This window comes from Aphidius gifuensis, linkage group LG1 (genome assembly GCF_014905175.1).
Source record: "Aphidius gifuensis isolate YNYX2018 linkage group LG1, ASM1490517v1, whole genome shotgun sequence".
Lineage (NCBI taxonomy): Eukaryota > Metazoa > Arthropoda > Insecta > Hymenoptera > Braconidae > Aphidius > Aphidius gifuensis.
The window spans coordinates 2,751,378-2,770,232 of record NC_057788.1 but is presented as its reverse complement, the minus strand read 5'-3'; the positions used below and the strand labels follow the sequence as shown (position 1 = coordinate 2,770,232).

Below are 18,855 nucleotides of genomic sequence, written 5' to 3'. Positions count from 1 at the left end.
TTTCATTGATATTGTGCTGAATGTAAATTTTGTATTGATGTAAATTTTTTTTTGTTTGATATAAAATCATACATTGGGGGATGGTCCAGTGTGATTATGTTGATATATTGAAGATGATGATGATTATTGCGTCTGCGCTTTTAAAATCAACAGGGGCGTAGTCCAAAGTAAACCCTGGCAATCTACAATCAGGCACTGAGCCAGATACGCTTTTGGATGCTGGCCAAAAATACACAAGAGATATATTAACACAGAAAATAAGTAAATCGACGCAGAAACAGTTTTGTGTTAAACTCACTACCAGGTAAATGCCAAGTTAATGCAAAAAAAATAAGAAAATAAAATATATATTTAATGAAAAATTAAACTATTTATATATTTAAAAAAACAAATAATTAAATTAAATTTATTTTGATAAATATTACTACTTTTCGATTTATATTTTTGAGTATTTTTTTCGGTTTATGAGTTAATGATTTTTAAGGTGACGTTGTGTAAGAGTGAATATATTTTATGGGATTAATTTTTTGGTGAATTATATATAGACTATCATGTTAATGATAATGAATTTATCTCGATTTTGATTGCATAGGTGGGACTATTGATTAAATAGAAAAAAAAATACATGCTTCAATTGAGATACTCAATTTGGATTAAATATTATTTTATTTGTGATTTGTGGTTAATTTTTAGAGTTTAATTTCAACAACTGGAAGTGTTTGATAATTAATTATACATGAAAATACTTAATCAAAGAGTAAGATAAATATACATTATTTTAATAATCATTATTTCATATACTGGATATTTTAAGTCATTTATTTTTCATGTGAAATATTAAACTAATAATAATAAATTGAAAAAAAAAAAAAAAATGGAATTCGACTTTTGACGATAATGAAATTTAATATTTCTTTTTTCTTTTATTTCTTGGTAAGGGTGAAAAAATAATATAATCCTTGAATTTTAACTGGGAAATAACTTTCATTATTTTTTTTTTTTAATTTAATTAATTTTTTTAATTATATTTACATTAATTATAAAAATATCTATTATTTTTTTTTTTTTATTTTCAAGGCAGTGGAATTTTTATTTTGCGTGGGTGTAGATGAATGATTTTTTTTTTTTTTCTAATTATTTTTATTGTCTTTAGCTTTATAAACATAAAGAAAAAAAAAACCATATAATACTTGATTGATGTCCTGTTGTTTTTGCTTTGTTGTTACAAATTAATTATAATTTATAAAAAGAGATGGGAAAAGAAAAAATTTTAATTATATTGATAGTTGGATAAATTTCAAAATTGATTAAGTTTGTTTTGTAAATTTTTTTCTAACGGAAATTGATTGAAATTGAAGGAGTTGGTGTTTTTTTTTTTGATGCTTGATTCTTAGTTAGCGTTTATCATCATTTAATAATAACACTGTCAAGTCAACGGAAATTATGGGATATTGGAGAAATAGTTGTCTTTCCGTCACTTAGCTTCTTCCTTTCGATATCGGATTTTTAACATTTCTTAATTTATTTAGTATCTTGACGTAATAATAATAATAAAAAAATTTAATTTACATTTCAATTTAAAAATTCTCTTGGATATCATTTTTTATAAAAAAAATTTTATTCAAGTTATTTAATTACTAAAATGAGATATTTTAATTTATTTATTTATTCTATATTAATTGTAAAAAGAATTTTTAATAATATTTTAAAATACTAATTTATTAATTTGTAAAAAAAAAATATATTATTGTAAATTTAACATTAAAAAAGATACAAGTTTCTTTTTGTCAATCAAATAGCCAACTGATTGACGACGTAAATACGAGAATTACACCGGATATGAGTGTTATTACCACTTCAGTTGTAGCAATCTAAACTCACTAACAATTTCAATCTCATAAAAAAAATGTGCGTTGTACACATTGCAGAAAAAAGAAACCACAAATTATACGAAATATTTAAAAAAAGTTAAATTGGAAAAAATAAAGCGCTAAACTAATATTCATAGTTAATTATAATTTTTTTTTTTTTGTTAAATAATAAATTACTAATATATTGAGTTAAAAGGAAATTAATTGCCAATTTCCAATATTCAATTATCGTTTATGTCGATAATATTGTTTATCTGAAAATTCATAAAACTTGTAATATTATTTCGAAATCTTTTTGTCGAAAAATAAATACATAAATAAATTTAAAAAATCCATTTTTTATATTATTTATTAAAAACTTTTTAAACTGTCAAGTTTTATTTTCTATTACAACTAAAAATAATCATATTTTCATTGGTATTTTTAGATAGAAAAAAAAATCGATGGTGTCTCTATTGAAATTGAATTAATAAACTAATAAAAAAAGGAAAAAAAAAGTAAATGAAATTATCATCAACACTATTAAAAATGTATTGTGTTATAATAAATAACCCATCAATATGGAGTAATGAACTTTCGTTATAATAAAAAAACAATTAGACAATAAAAAATTAAACATAATGATTATTGAAGAGTTTTTTGTCCACGACAATATTTATCATCAACGACAAAAAATGTTACGTATTGATGTACAATTTTTCATGAAGCTATTAATGATAACAATGTGTTGTATAATTGTCACGAATTGTGAACCATTACGTGGTATAAAAGAATTAAAAGCAGCATTACATGAATCACGTGTACCACCACCATATCTTGGTCATTGTGATTTTGAAAGACCATGTACATCATGGAATTATGATACTGGTTTTAAAATAATATCAACAAATCATCGTAAAATTGGTTTACCAAAAACAGATGCTAATAAAAATCGTCTAGGTTTGTTTAATTGTTATTCAATTTTTAAATTGTTTAAATAATAAATTAATTATATATTTTTTTTTTTTTGTTTAAAGGACATTTTTTATGGTTAAAAGATTTAGCTAATCGTGGTACCAGAGAGGGACAAATATGGTCTGTTATAATACCACCAACTGGTTCACATTGTTTTCTTGAATTTTCAACTTATCAAATTAACATGGAACAAGGTGTTATTCGTCAAATTATTGCAACAGATAATATAACAAGCTCAGTTGCATCTGAACGTCGTGGTAATAATGATGAAAAATGGAATGTAACTAGATTAAAACTTGGTGCAATAAGTCAACCATACAGAGTTGGATTAGAAGTTGTTGTTCCATTTAATTCTAGTATTGCCATTGACAACATACGATTGGATGATTGTTTTCCAGGTTTTTATAAATTAAATTTAAATTTTATTTTCTATTTTATTCATGTTATTTATTGTGATGATTTATTTTTCAGAATCAAAACCGTATTACAGTATACATACAAATTGTACGGGTGATATGTTTCGTTGTAACAATGGCTCATGTTTGAATAGAACAAGAATTTGTGATTTAACACCAGATTGTGCTGAGGGAGAAGATGAAATACTTGAATGTGGTTTGTATAATATTATTATTATTTTATATTATTGATTTGTGTATTTATTATAAATTTTTTTTTCACCAGAAAAAATGCCAGAAACTGGAAGATGTAATTTTGAAAAAGGCTGGTGTGGTTGGACCAATGAACCAGATAGAAAACTCAATTGGACACTTCATCGAGGCTCCACACTGTCTGATAGAACTGGACCAAGTTATGATCATACTTATAGAAATGAAACAGGTAAATTTCAATAAAACTCAACAAAATTAAATATCGATTTTATATTTTTTTATAGAACAATATATATAATTATAATTGTCTATTTTATTATTAATACATCCGGTATAAAATCAATATCAATTTGTTGAATAATAAAAGTATCAATAAATTTAATTGTGTTTTAAATAAAATTTAAAAATAAATAATTTAATATTAAAGGTACATATGCATTTGTAAATTCATCAAGAAGTAATGGACTTGGTGATCGTGCAACATTAAGTAGTCCAATATTTAATCCAACACCACCCTACAATAGTGATCCAAAAAGTCCATATTATAAATCATGTCAAGTACGTTTTTTCTTTCATCAATATGGTACATACAGTGGTTCACTTGGTCTTTATGTTATTCAAATGAAACCCCATCAAAATCAATCACATCGACACATCTGATATTAAATATCGTTATATATTACAATTTGAAGCAAGCAAAGGATATGCATCAAAAGCTGATGTTGCTATTGATGATTTTTCATTGAGTCCAGAATGTTTTGGAATTGGTTAGTTTAAATATCATCATAAAAATAATAATATTTTATTATGATTAATGTTATTTTGTTTTTTGCAGGAGTGCCAGCGGATGTTGTGGGCGAATTTAACTATTACCGACCAGTCATTGAATCTGAACACTCGATGGAGCAACACTTTGACTTTGTCAATGAAACAGGTATATCCCACACATGCACTTTGGCAATTTTATTTTTATAATTTTGCTTTTTTCATATACATAATATAGCTAGCAGTTACCTTGTCTTTCTTCAATATCATCTTACTTCTATAGTTCTATCATTATTAGATTTATTTTTTTTTCTTTTCTATCTTGCCTATTCAATTACTTTGACATGCGATGCGCTGGTTTTCGATTTTTTTTTCTTTACTTGTTTCCTCCTCCCTATCATTATCATCATCATCAATTTTCATCACACACAACATATAAAACACCCTCTTGTCAAATTGTCTTTTTTTTTTTTTCAATTAATCATTATTTTTTACTACTAATTTTATTTATTTATTTATTATATGTCAATACAATGTTATTTATTTTGTTTTTTTTTTTCAGTAATAAAAATAACAACATGCGGAGCAAGTGGTCGTTATGGTCCTTCACAAGCACAATGTTATCGTGAATATAATGGTACTGAAATGGAATCAGAAGTTAATAATACATCACAAACAAATGTAACATCAACAAATTTAAGTGAAATTGAAAAATTAACAAATCAAGGATTACAAAAATGGACAGCACCACGTGGTGGTTATTATACATTAATTGTATTTGGTGCACAAGGTGGTCGTGGTTCAAGTAGTATGGGAAGTACACTTGGTGCAATGGTACGTGGTGTTATAGAAATTGATAAAGGACAAACACTATATTTTTTAATTGGACAATCTGGTACTGATGCATGTCCAAAAAGTTTTGGTAAATTAAATAATCAATGTCCTGATACAAATTTAAATGATAATAATAATAACAATGAATCATCAATATATGGTATAACATCAGTAATACGTGAAGTTAAAAAAATTAATATAAATAATGGTGGAGGTGGTGGTGGTGGTGGTACATTTGTATTTAAAATAAATGATAATGATGAATTAAAAGCAATAGCAATTGCTGGTGGTGGTGGTGGTTTAGGTTTTGGTAAATTTATTGATGATGGTATACAACATGGTCATGGTTTATATATTGATAAAAATAATCCAATTGGTTATTCAACAACAACAATGAGTGATAAATTAGGTGGTGCTGGTGGTGGATGGAATACATCATCAACAATTGATTTATCATCAATAACAGTTGGTAAATCATTTGTAAATGGTGCTTCTGGTGGTAAAGCATGTAATGATAATAATAATAGTAATAATAATAATAATAAAACAAATAATTTTGGTGATGGTGGTTTTGGTGGTGGTGGTGGTGGTTGTAAAAGTGGTGGTGGTGGCGGTGGTTACATTGGTGGTACAAGTGGTATTAAAAGTATAAATAATGGTGAAGGTGGTTATTCATATATATCAAATGAATTAATATATACATTAATACGTAGTGGTTATAATCAAGGACATGGTAGTGTTTATATTATACCAGCAATAAGTGGTTGTGGTTGTGATTTTCGTTGTGTTGCTATTGATAAACATTTATCAGAAACAAAATGTCTTTGTCCAAATGGCTGGCAACTTGGTGATGATTTACGTTCATGTTTAGCTGATCAACTTGATAATACACAACAAACATTTATGATAATATTAGTTATAGCATGTTTAGCAATGTTATTTGCATTTTCTGGTTTATGTTTAATATTATACAATAGATATCAAAATAGAAAAGCACTTATAAGACGTAGACAAGTTATGTTTGGTAATGGTACTGAATTAACAGCATTACATACTGTATCTGATACAATGATGACTGAATTTAATCCAAATTATGAATTTGCTAGTAATCTTTATAGTATTAAAGATTTACCACAAATACCACGTGAAAGTATAACATGTATTAAACCACTTGGTCAAGGTGCATTTGGTGAAGTATTTCAAGGTATATATAGATATAGAAGAAATGAAGAAGCACCAATTGCTGTTAAAACATTACCAACAGTAACAACATCACAAGCTGCTGCTGATTTTATGATGGAAGCACTTATTATGAGTAAATTTGATCATCCAAATATTGTTAAATTTATTGGTATATCATTTGATAAAAATCCAAGATATATTGTACTGGAATTATTAGCTGGTGGTGATTTAAAAAATTTTTTACGTGAAGAAAGACCACGTTCAGATCGTTCAACAAATTTAACAATGAGAGATCTTATTATTTGTGCGCATGATGTTGCTGGTGGTTGTAAATATATGGAAGAATCAAGATTTATACATCGTGATATTGCTGCTAGAAATTGTTTATTAACATCAAAAGGACCTGGTAGAATTGTTAAAATTGCTGATTTTGGTATGGCCAGAGATATTTATCGTAGTGATTATTATAAAAAAGGTGGTAAAGCAATGTTACCAATTAAATGGATGCCACCAGAAAGTTTTTTAGATGGTATATTTAGTACAAAAACAGATGTATGGGCATTTGGTGTATTATTATGGGAAATTATGAGTTTTGGATATATGCCATATACTGGATGTGCCAATAGAGAAGTTATGTCAATGGTTACAACTGGTGGAAGATTAGAAAAACCAGCTGGTTGTCCAGATCCATTATATGGAATAATGGCTAAATGTTGGCATGGAAGACCAGAAGATAGACCAAATTTTTCAACAATTGTTGAAAGACTTGGTTATTGTCTTCAAGATCCTGATGTTATTAATCATCCAATGCCAAATTTTAATATACTACCAGATTGTGATAGAGAAATAACAATAATGCGTCCTGATCCTGAAGCTGAATGTATCAATGTAAATGCCGAGGTAAATTTATTATTTTACATATTATTATTTAAATTTAAAAATTAAATTAATTAATTGGATTTACTGTTTTAGCTTGATGGATGTGGTTATATGCAACCACGTTCAAATTATCGACCAGCTGCTTATCGAATTGGTGTTGTACCTGGAATTGTTTATGCTTCATTACGACATAATGATGGTTTTGAAGGTGAAACTATACAAGAAACAACACTTATTAATACAAAAAAACATAATAAAGAATTTTCAGATAATGATAATTCACCAAAAAAAAAAATAAATGAAGAAATTATTAAAAATAAAACAACAAATAATGAAGAAAATGAAATAAAAAATAAAACAGATTTTAAAAATTTACAAAATGGTATTATTGAAAATAAAAAATTACCAGATAATGATTCAATAAATAATTCAACAACAACAACAACAAATTCACCAGTATTATCATTAAAAAGTCAATCACCAATTATTTCATCAACTGATACAATTAAAAAAACAACACTAAAAGCAGCATTAAGTTTAGATCCAAGTACATTATATCGTGCAACAATTCCATATGAAAAAATTACATTTTCACAACAATCATCAAATAATCAAGATACCAAAGATATTAAAAATGTAAGTTTAATAAATTATTAAATATAATAAGTATAAATATATAATATAAAAAAATTAATTATTTAGGATAATGTTAGTCATGAGTATCCACGAGAAGAAGAATGTTCTTGCTGAGATTCATTTATTGGGGGTTGACATGAGTTACACCCTCATCATTATTTGAAAAATAATAAATTCATAAAAAAGTCATGCTCAATGCCAATAATATGGCTCAAAAGTTATGACGATGTGTGCAATGTTAGTCGTTATTCATCCGAAGAAACACTCGTCTAGTTAATATACATATAAAATTTTTTACAAATAATTATTAACATTATTTTTTACATGAAAATTAAAATAATAATAATAACACAACTCCAAGTTTTTATAAATCAACCAAATGAATTTTTATTTACAGTTTATTTTTTAAATTAAATAATATGTATACTAAATTTATTTTATTTTATTATTTATATAAATTAAATTTAGATTGAATTTATTTTATGAAATTATTATTATTTTTTTGAATAAAAAAGTGTGATGTTGACAGTATTTGATAAATTTGTATGTCTCATATTGGATAAATAATATATAATAATATTTAAATGCAAGTAAATTAATAATTAAATAATAATGATACTAAAAATTTGAGTATACAAATAATTGGCGTATCAGTATTAAAAAAAAAAAATGATATGTATAAAAAAAAAGAATTGTAAAAGAAAGAAATATTATTAAGTTTGTTTTTGGGAATATTTGAAAATGAAAATTTTATATTGTGTTTTATTGCATGATAAGAATAATTGTTTATATGCCAAAAATTGAAAAATATAAAAAGAATTTAATGGAATTGTCGAGAGAAAAAAAAAAATAATTAAATACAATCAATGATAATTTTATTATTTAAAAATACAAGGGTCATTCTAAAATCACTAACGAATTAATGAAAATATATATATATTCATTTCGCTGTGCGAATGATTTTTTAAAATATTAATGCCACTAATTTAAAGGATATCTAGGTGTTAATTAACTGACTGCAATATTTTGATGAAATAAATTTTTAAAAAAAATTAATTTTAACTTAAAATATACACAAAATATTTTTCAATAATTATAATAAATAATATTGAGTATTTAACAACAAGATATTTATTTTTTGATTTATTGATTAATTTGATAAACATTTAAATAATTCAATTGAAAAATATGCAACTGGAATTAGACAATTTAAAGAAACATAATAATAAATATATAATTTTATAAAAATATTATTTTGCTCAATAATAATAATTGTGATTAATTATTTATAATTGAATTTCAAATTTATTATTTTTACAAATATTTAGATATCCTTTTAAAACTAGTGGTGTTTTGATAGAAGATAAGGATAATAATATAATAAAACAATTAATCTGTGAAATAATACTCAAAGTACAAGGATAAAAAAACCCAAATTGATGTTGACCTCATAAATATTAACTACATAAATTGTAACTTAATTGATGAGTTGAAGATTTGTAAATATAATAATAATGTTTAAAGTAAAAAAAAAAAATATATATAGAATTAAGAAGTATGTTTAAAATAGAAAAAAATCGGGATATTAAATTTAAAAAAAAATTGAGTAGTGATGACATTGATGTACACAAATATGATATAATAATATAATACTATAAATAATATTTGCAAGAATTTTTAAAGCATTGAAAAAAGACAGGGATAATAAAAAATAACCATAGAAATTTTTGTTGATAAAGATAATTATTTGTTAAGTATAGATAATAAAGTAAAAAAATAATAGAAAAGCTTTAAAGAATATTTTTTGTTTTGTCTTTTTTTTTAAAAAAAAAAATAAAATATTATTAGTAGCAGTAGAATAACAAGTAAATAAATAAATTGTAATTTTAAACATTATCTTTTAGTTTATATTTTTAATTTTTTTATTTATAAGTTTGTAACAAAAAAAATGATACTTACAGTGTAAAAAATTAATAAAAAATAAATAATAAAAATCATTTAGCTATCTTGTTAAATTTTAAAATTTCTTATATATAAATTTATCTATATAAAATATAATTTTTATTATTGTGATAATTTATGATCTTGAAAAAAAAAAACTAATCGTTTCCTATTATCAGCACAATGATAGATATAAAAAATTGAAACTATAAAACATGAAAAAAAAATAAAAAAATAATTTAAATATAACGAAAATAATTTTACATTGGTAAATATTAATTATTATTAATAATAACAATTAATATTTCCTTTGAAAAAAAAACTAAACAATAAAAACTTATAGTTATTTATAAAGAAAATTTAAAAAAAAAATATATATATTTATTAATTTTATTTTCAGATGAAAATGATCTAAATTATTGATTATAAAACAGCTGATATTGATAATTATCGATATCAATTTTTATTTTTTAATCCATCAAACGAATTTTATTTTTTATATTAAAAAGATTTTTTTTCTTCAAGGTTAAAATCTTTATTTTTCATAGAATTAAGAAATAATTTACAATTGTTAATTTTATCATTTTAATAATTTTAATTATTAATTTCGTTATTTATAGTTTCATTTTGCCATTTGAAATATTTTTATCTTTTGTTGATTTTTAAAAGTATATATTTTTTTTTCGTCATACCGATGATTGTGTAAATTTAAATCCAAATATCAAACTAGTTAAACAACGTTATACGAGATAAGCACCGAATCTGATGAAAAAAAACTCAAATAAAAGCAAATATTTCCCAAGTAAAAATATTCAAATTTTCATGTTTATAAATCAATAAATCCAACAAACATAATCCTTTTATTGATACAACCAAATGATACGATAAACTTTTCGTTTCTTTCATGTATTTTATTACAAAAATTATGCACAGAATATCATCAGCTCTTTGATAAACTGGTTGACAAAAAAAAAATAACAATAAAATGAATAATAAAATAGTTATCCAGACAATATTTTTATTATCTTTAAATATTTTCAGTAAGTACATGTATTAAGACTCTTAAAAATTTGTTAATGATTATTTTCATAATTATATAATTAAAAAAAAAAAAAAAAATTAGATGGATCAGCAAAATTACCAAATAAAATACACAATGGAAACGATCTAGCTGATGATGAATTTAAATTTGAAGTTTCTATAAGATTTATGTCTCATCATCTATGTGCCGGTTCAATTATTAGCAAAAAATACGTGCTTACATCTGCAAGCTGTGTAACCCTCGAGCCAAATATCATTTGTGGTAATCTCCAAATTTTATCAGGAACAAAAGATTCAATGGGCACAACTCCTGGTGAAGGAAAACTTCACGAAGTTAGCTGGACCATGATACATCCAAATTATTATCCAATACTTTTGTGGAGAAATGATATAGGTATTGTTTTTATTAATAATAATAACTTATTATTAATAACATATGGAAATTTTTTATTTAGTTTTTAATTTTTTTAATTCAGCACTATTGAAAATAACACCAGGTTATTTTTTTGATGAAACTCATGAAAAAGTTGTGATGCCTTACACACATAGCCTTCCAAAAAATATCCATGTTGCTGGATGGGGTGGACTTTATGTTAACAACAAGTATATTAGTAAAGCTGGAGTATTAACATTTCGTCGCTTGAAGTGTAAAAATTCTTTTGGGCTAACTGATTTTCTTCACGCTTCACAATTCTGTGGTGTCTCGTCAAATGCTGGATCCCTTATTACTATGGGTGATAGTGGCAATCCTATTGTCAAAACAGGAACTGGAATAATTATTGGCATTGTTTCGGTAATAGAAATTTTCGAATCAAAACATCGGCCGATGCTTGCAACACGAGTATATTCACATAGAAATTTTATTAATAAAATTATCAGAAACTATTGATTCGGTAAATTATTGTTGCATTAAGCTTTATTCAATTAAAAAAAAAATTTTATTATATGATCTTGCATTAATCGAAATTTCTTTAACAATAAATTTAGATATTTTTTTTTTCTACCTGGAAATCAAATGGTTAATTGATTAAATTTTTATTCGTAGTTTTAAGTCAATATTTACAATGATGATGATGATTATTCAACAAAAAGAATCATGATATTATTGCCATTTTTTTTTTTTTTTTGAATAAAATTTATTTACATTATATATTTAATTAAAAAAAAAAGCAAATTTAATTATTGTTAATTTACAAATGGTTAAAATTGATGAATCATTTTTAATTTGTTATAAAAATATCGTGAAATATAATAAAAATTTTAATCAAACTTTCAATAACTGTTGTTATTTATTTTAAATCTTCATTATCACATATGAGTAATTAAATTGAGTAATTAGTATAAAAAATATTTTGTTTAAAGTTTCGACAACTACAGAACCGTGAGAAAAAAAAAATAAAAATAAAACAACAATAAAAAAAAATTGGCATACTTATTACCCAAAAAAAAATTTAAAAAAAAATGAATTAATAAAAGAAAAAATTAGGTAATTATTATTTGAATTAGCTATACCTGATAAATTTCATCTGTCATTTTACTGCATTTTACCAGCCAGAAAGAATATAAACATATATTTTTTTTTTAAATTTCCATAACAGAAAACCCACGCGCGAGATTTGCTTGATATATTTTTTATATTTTACCTCCTCCTGCTGCTATAAAATCATTCTCCCCTGATCCCGTCTTTACCACCACTTTATGTATACACCCCCTCATATCCCTTTTCCCCCCTGTCTTTTGACTCTCTTGGCTCTGCTTGGCTCGGTTGGCTCTCTTGCATCGCCAAATTCCAACACAAATTTAAGGCATCATCACCAAGTTTATATAAAAAAAAAAAACGTCAAACCATCTGTTTTACATGACTTTAATTACTTCAAAACATAATTATCATAATAAACAATACAATAATAATAATTGTTAAATAAATTAGTAAAAAAGAATATATAAATTATTAGAAAAAATATTAGGAAAAAAAAAAAAATTTTAATTGTTTCTGGGCGATGTATTGATGAACCTAACCTCAATTTTATCAAATATCAAAACTGTTAAAAAGGAACAAGCAGGTCGTTACGGGACACAGTTTATCACGGATCAACTTGGTTCATTTAATTTGTCGAGTAATCATCAGTACAGTTATTCGGTAAGTTTTTTATTTGTGTCTGTGTGTGTGTTTTTTTATTTTTTCGTCAAAATTTTTAAACAATATTTATATTAATTTATTATTGACAAAAATAAAAAAAAAATTAATATTATGTTTATGGCAATAAAACCTTGAAAAATAATTGCAACATTAAAAATTATAATATTTAAAAAAAAAAATATTGTTTATTGTTTGCCTTGTGACGTTTAATAATGTTTGTTTTTTTTTTTTTTTTAATTAAAAATATTTGTGGTTAATAATGACGTGTTTATTTTTGATGAAAAAATAAATATATAAATTTATGTTTGGTTTGTTTGTTTTGAATAGAATTTAGTGGAAAGTACAGCTGAAACAAGTCAAGGATATTTACCTCCTGGTGATATAGAGTCACGAGAAGAAGAAACATCAACATCAACATCACGAGGAGGAGGGATGCCTCGCAGTAAGCGGAGAGCGCCCTCCAATACAAATAATTATCTTGCGTCAAGTGAAATGTCACCAAGTGCACATGAGGATGGCATGCCAAGGCATCCTTCAAAAAGGCTCAGACACACAACAAGGTGTGTCATTATTATTTAAAAATTTTATATATAATAATAATGATCAATGTTATATCTGGATAAAGAATATCAAAGTCCAATCGAAATGACAGATCAAATTATTATTTACTTTATTTTTATGTATAAAAAAAAGTTATTTTTAAGCAAGTGTTCTGATTTCTTTGTAGTGAATGTGTTGAAAGACAATTCAATGATAAGTTTTATTTTTTATTTGTTAATACATTGAGTAGGTTGGTATAAAAGAGATGAAGTAGTAGCAAGTTTTAAAATAGATTGTCCACAATAATTTTAGTCTGCCCTTACTCAGTCACTTTGGCTGATCCAATTTTTAGGCTCAGCTATCTTTTAATATTCATTCGTTTTTTTATTTTTTTTTAATATTTATTTTAACATTAGTGTTTATTAATTTGAAGAATATTTATTTTTTATTTTTATTTTGACATTAATTGACAGTGGATGGATGAAAATAGGTTTGTTTTGATGATAAAATATAAAATTTATATATTTTTGTTGACGTAAAATTCAGCTTTAAATTTGTTTATGTGTGATTTTAATTTTTTGTAAATATTAATTGATTTTTTTTAACTGTTTATTCAGCTCAAGACGATACACTAAAAATGAAGATATTCCAAGTGTATCAGCATATTCACAAAAAAGATGTATTGCATGGTTTAGACAGTATACAACATCAGATGATCCAGACACACTTGGTCCAGAAGGAATGGAAAAATTTTGTGAAGACATTGCTGTACAACCAGAAAATGTTGTTATGCTTGTACTTGCATATAAAATGAATGCACGTCAAATGGGTTTTTTTACATTGGCTGAATGGTTAAAGGGACTTTCAGATCTTAGTTGTGATACTATTAGTAAAACTCAACAAAAACTTGAGTATCTTAAAAGTTTACTCAATGAACCACATACATTTAAAGGAATTTATAGATATGCATATGATTTTGCAAGGGTAAGTTTAATAATTTATTTAAAACTAAAAAATAATTAGTTAAATAGTTGGTGATGCTATTAGAAATATTATTAATCAAGTCATGAAAATCAGTATACATTATTTTATATCAATTTATTTAGGATAAAGATCAACGAAGCATGGACATGGAAACAGCTCGAGTAATGCTACATTTATTGTTAGGAAAACATTGGCCTTTATTTTCACAATTTGCACAATTTTTAGATCAATCAAAGTACAAAGTTATAAACAAAGATCAATGGTGCAACATATTAGAATTTTCACGTACAATTAATCATGATTTATCAAATTATGATTTAGATGGCGCATGTAAGTTAAATAATATTATAATATAAATTTTATGATTATAATAATTTTGAAAATTGCCTTTTTTTTAGGGCCAGTTATGCTTGATGAATTTGTTGAATGGTTGAAGGGTCAACGTGGTGAGGCAATGACCTCAACGGATATACGATACAGCTGAAATATCACATCAAAATTATAATTATTTAATGATGAAAAATTTTCGCCTAACTCTATAATTTTCATCGAAACTTAAAAATTCATTATTCGCTTAAATTAGTTGTCTCTCATTTTTTTTTTTTTTTTTATTTACTGCCTCGTTTAAAAATATTTTATACGTAGCTTCTGCATGTTCAAACAACCAAATGATAACTCAAAGAAAAATTTTTGAGTAAATAAAAAAAAAAAAAAAAAATTAAAATGCAAAAAATGTCTGATAAAATTTCGTAGACAAATGATATAAAAATTTTTTTTTTTCTTTTTTTTTTAAACGTACTTGTTATTTAGATTAAATAAATAAATGTCACCGTATATTTATCTGTGATGATTGTGCTTAGAAAAACAATATTTCGATGGAAAAAAAAAACAAAGAAATTTGATAAATATTTTAATTTATTTCGTGCAACAGTAGTTACACCCAGTAAAATGCAATAATTGATTCAATCAATATTAGAAAATCGTCCATCAGCATGTCTTAGATAATTGAAAAAAAAAAAAAAAAACTCATTCAATTTAAAAATAAAAATAATATGCCTTATTGAAAAAGTAATTATTCAGTTGGATGAAAACGAATTGTCTACAAATTTTGAGCACAATCATGTAAATATAACGGTAACTAAGAAAAAAATAAATGACAAAATAATTTGATAATATAATTAGTCATGATTTATAAAATATTAAAATAAAAAAAAAGAAAATCACTCATGATAAATAATAGTAATCAAGTGCTATAGGCTTGTTAATTAAAATTTCAGCCTGCACTAAAATAAGACCTGATACTAATAAATTCAAATTAGTTAATATAATTAATGGCTTTATTAAAAAAAAAAGCAACTTTCTTAGATAATTTTTAGCTTTAATAAATTTAATGACACTTTATTATTTTTTTAAATCATGAAAAAGTGAATTTCGATTAAACATTAACCATGTTTCATTGATAAATAATTATCATATTGCATAAATTATTTTTTTTTTTACTTTTTTTTTGTATTCAATTTGTATTTGTAAATCTAACTGTAACAATACGTAAATTAATAATACTTAATTATTTTTGTTTTTCATTTTTTAATAATATAAGATTCTGTAAATTTTTCTCAAAAGAAACAGCAGGCAATATTTTTACTATTATTAATTATTAAACAAGAATTAAAATACAATGAAAAGGTAGTCAGATGTTTTTAGATAGTGATGCACCAAACACACACACTTGTAGTCTCATTGATGTGCCTGATCAATCATTGCTTTTTTTTTCTTAATGCTAACACTTTGAAATAAAACAAACAAAAAATTAAGTATTGTTAATGTCAATGTGTATTCAGAAACATGCTCTGGTACCTTTTCAACAAACAAAAACAAAAAAAGCTAATTTAGAAATTAGAATTACACATGCCTTTATTAATAAAATCACCAGTAATTTTTAAAGAAAAAAAAAATACAAAAACAATGTTCATCACGTTTGAGAACTAATTTTTTTATTATAGTATAATTATAAAATGCAAAAAAAAAAAACAAAAAAAAGAATACGTAATATTCATAATTTGCTCAATTAATTTTACAATTAAAAAATGTGAAATTTTGATTAAAAACCATGTCGTTATTATTATTTCAAAAATTAATTGTAAATGAAACAAAAAAAAAAAAAAAAAGTTAAAAGTATTTTAATATTATGTTTAAGTGCCAATACAAAGTAAAAATAATTTTTTTTTTTATACATTTTATTTACAATAACGATCAGCTTTCATTTTACTTCGTCTATCAAGTAAAGTTTCATGTAATGTTCCTTCTGTTTTAGCAATTTCAAGTTTACTACGATCGTCTTTATTTATTCGCAGCTTTTTATCTTGAAATTTTTGATATTTACGTCTGTAAAAAATTAACAATTAATATTAATAATATCATAAAATCATAAATAATGATTAAATTATTTTTAAATGATAATAATAACAATATATAAAAAATTGAATTGATAATAAAACTTACACATAATTAATTTCAACTTCAGTCATAGATCCTTGTTCTTCAACTGGTATTTCTTTTAATGTATTGTCAATTCTTTGTACCATACTTCTAATTGTAACGTATTCTGTTGGTCCAGCTTTTTTACTTTGACATAAAACATCATCATCTTCTGATATTGACATAAAACAATTGTTGTTTCCCATAATTGCTAATTTTTCATCCTTAAATTTTTAAATAAAACAAAGTTAATACATAGCAATAATTATTAATTAATTTTTTCATGTAAAAATGACAATATAATAATAATAATAATAATGATTATTTAATTATTGATTGATTAATTTGGAAGATTGTTGATTATTTTTGAAAAAAAAATTGGTTAGTTATTGTTTTTTGGATTATAATTAAATATTTACCTGAAATATTGGTTCCCATTGTTCCATTGGACCAACTGCATCATTTCTACCAATAACAACACCTGATTTATCAATTCCAATGTATTTTCCATAACCAGATTTAAGAGCAATTTTATTATCATTTACTGGAAATGCTGTAAATATTTCTTCTGGTGATGGACAATCTCCTTCATCATGTGGAGCACCAAGAGTAAATAGACCATTATCCAAAGCTTTCACATAACAATTATTTCCAAATTGAATAGCAACTGTTCCTGTTATTTCAGTTATTATTTTGACCTTCCACCAGCCACCTGATTAATTATTATTATAACAATATATTATTAATACTCTTTGTTTTTTTTTTTAAATAAATAAATAATAAATATAAAAATTTACCATGTTGAACAGCATCGACATCTTGAGCTTCTGTTTTTTCTTCATCTTTTCCTTGTTTTTTATGTTTTCTTTTTTTTGATCTGCAATAATTATTCATAACAATAAATAAATATATTATTTAAATATTTTTGATAAATAAATTTATAGAATGTATTTACTTACTTGACTTTTTCACCTTTTAATAATAGTTTACCTTTTTTTACTGATTGATATTCAGACATTTTAATATTATTAATAAATAATTTAATTGTTTTATTTTATATAAACAATAATGAGTCAATTTCAAGGTCCCTAGATGAGTTACTGGATTTAGACAGGTCATCCGAAGCTAGAATTTGGGACGCCATATTGGGGATCAGTAGTTGTGTGCATGCGTATATGTAAACAAGATAGGTACGTATGCATGCGTGGATAGTCACACACATTCACACATGTTTATCAATGTTTACATTTGACATTGTCTGACGTTGAATTGAATTTAATTTGTTAATTATAGATACTTGATATTTAATTATAAATGCAATTTGTGTGATAATATTAGTACTCCTATATTCAAATAGACAAAGTTAAATTAATATACTATCATAATTATATTTTATTTAAAAGAAAAAAAAAAATTCCGTTCAGGTTATTTTATTCAATAATATTTTATAAACATTATAATATTTATTATTTTATTTCATATTAATATATTGATCATTTATGATGATTACAGATGCAAAAAAAAAATTTAATCATTTATTTTGTGACTGCAATTCATATAACTTGACGCCGTAGCAGTTTGAATTTGCGCGGCTTCGCCATATTGGGGATATCAACGATTTTACTTCGGATGACCTGTATATTGGGAATCATTCTAGGGACCTTGGTCAATTTATTGTACTTTTTTTTTTTTTTCTTTTTGTTAAATGTTATTGCGCGTGCGTAAAATTTTACATGCACTGCCATCTTGTTTTTAGTCAGTTGTTTTCGAGTTGTTCGTTGAATCATACTCACAAAATTTTCCTTTACAACTGTTGAACACGAAAACCTCTATTTTCTACGTTTAAAAAACCAACGAATTTTAAACCACCCCTCAAATAAAACTCCCCCATAAAATTGTGAAATAAAAAAAATCAATGTTACGATTTACTCAAAAATAAATAAATTAAACAAATTTGAAAAATAAATCTCAAGTAAAATTGACGACAGCCATAATAATAATT

The 18,855-nt window shown here is 24.1% G+C and overlaps 3 protein-coding genes across 4 annotated transcripts; 2 read left to right on the top strand and 1 right to left on the bottom strand.

The window, feature by feature from the left end:
* The first annotated feature begins 199 nt into the window (after positions 1-199).
* Positions 200-9,730, top strand: LOC122860932 (leukocyte tyrosine kinase receptor). Its single transcript, XM_044165012.1, is given in 11 exon segments — positions 200-304; positions 2,299-2,810; positions 2,888-3,223; positions 3,297-3,437; positions 3,507-3,662; positions 3,861-4,083; positions 4,085-4,200; positions 4,269-4,367; positions 4,761-7,114; positions 7,187-7,729; positions 7,796-9,730. Coding segments are annotated over 10 exon segments (4,335 nt in total). The 5' UTR covers positions 200-304; positions 2,299-2,491; the 3' UTR covers positions 7,844-9,730.
* A 2,749-nt stretch (positions 9,731-12,479) lies between these two features.
* LOC122860929 (DCN1-like protein 4) lies at positions 12,480-15,423 on the top strand. 2 transcript variants are annotated; one of them, XM_044165009.1, is made up of 5 exons: positions 12,480-12,851; positions 13,179-13,411; positions 14,009-14,375; positions 14,498-14,705; positions 14,774-15,423. In XM_044165009.1, the coding sequence occupies exons 1-5, from the start codon at positions 12,720-12,722 to the stop codon at positions 14,857-14,859; spliced, it is 1,026 nt and encodes a 341-aa protein (XP_044020944.1). In that variant the 5' UTR covers positions 12,480-12,719; the 3' UTR covers positions 14,860-15,423. The 2 variants fall into 2 exon arrangements, with proteins under 2 accessions (XP_044020944.1, XP_044020945.1); XM_044165010.1 differs by lacking the exons at positions 12,480-12,851; positions 13,179-13,411 and adding an exon at positions 13,685-13,881.
* Positions 15,424-16,541: 1,118 nt separating this feature from the next.
* Positions 16,542-17,935, bottom strand: LOC122860931 (protein FRG1 homolog). Its single transcript, XM_044165011.1, has 5 exons — positions 17,813-17,935; positions 17,651-17,730; positions 17,273-17,565; positions 16,878-17,077; positions 16,542-16,760 (listed from the first exon to the last, which is right to left on the bottom strand). Exons 1-5 carry the CDS (start codon positions 17,869-17,871, stop codon positions 16,613-16,615), a joined length of 780 nt encoding a protein of 259 aa, XP_044020946.1. The 5' UTR covers positions 17,872-17,935; the 3' UTR covers positions 16,542-16,612.
* Between the last annotated feature and the right edge of the window lie 920 nt (positions 17,936-18,855).

Excerpts from the sequence above, each read along its gene's own strand:
- LOC122860929 (XM_044165009.1), top strand. The coding sequence starts at position 12,720 with ATGAACCTAACCTCAATTTTATCAAATATCAAAACTGTTAAAAAGGAA. Across the intron at positions 14,376-14,497 it reads ATGCATATGATTTTGCAAGG|GATAAAGATCAACGAAGCAT; the intron begins GTAAGTTTAATA and ends CAATTTATTTAG. Across the intron at positions 14,706-14,773 it reads TTATGATTTAGATGGCGCAT|GGCCAGTTATGCTTGATGAA; the intron begins GTAAGTTAAATA and ends CCTTTTTTTTAG.
- LOC122860931 (XM_044165011.1), bottom strand. The coding sequence starts at position 17,871 with ATGTCTGAATATCAATCAGTAAAAAAAGGTAAACTATTATTAAAAGGT. Across the intron at positions 17,566-17,650 it reads TGTCGATGCTGTTCAACATG|GTGGCTGGTGGAAGGTCAAA; the intron begins GTAAATTTTTAT and ends ATAATTAATCAG. Across the intron at positions 16,761-16,877 it reads GAAGTTGAAATTAATTATGT|ACGTAAATATCAAAAATTTC; the intron begins GTAAGTTTTATT and ends AATTTTTTACAG.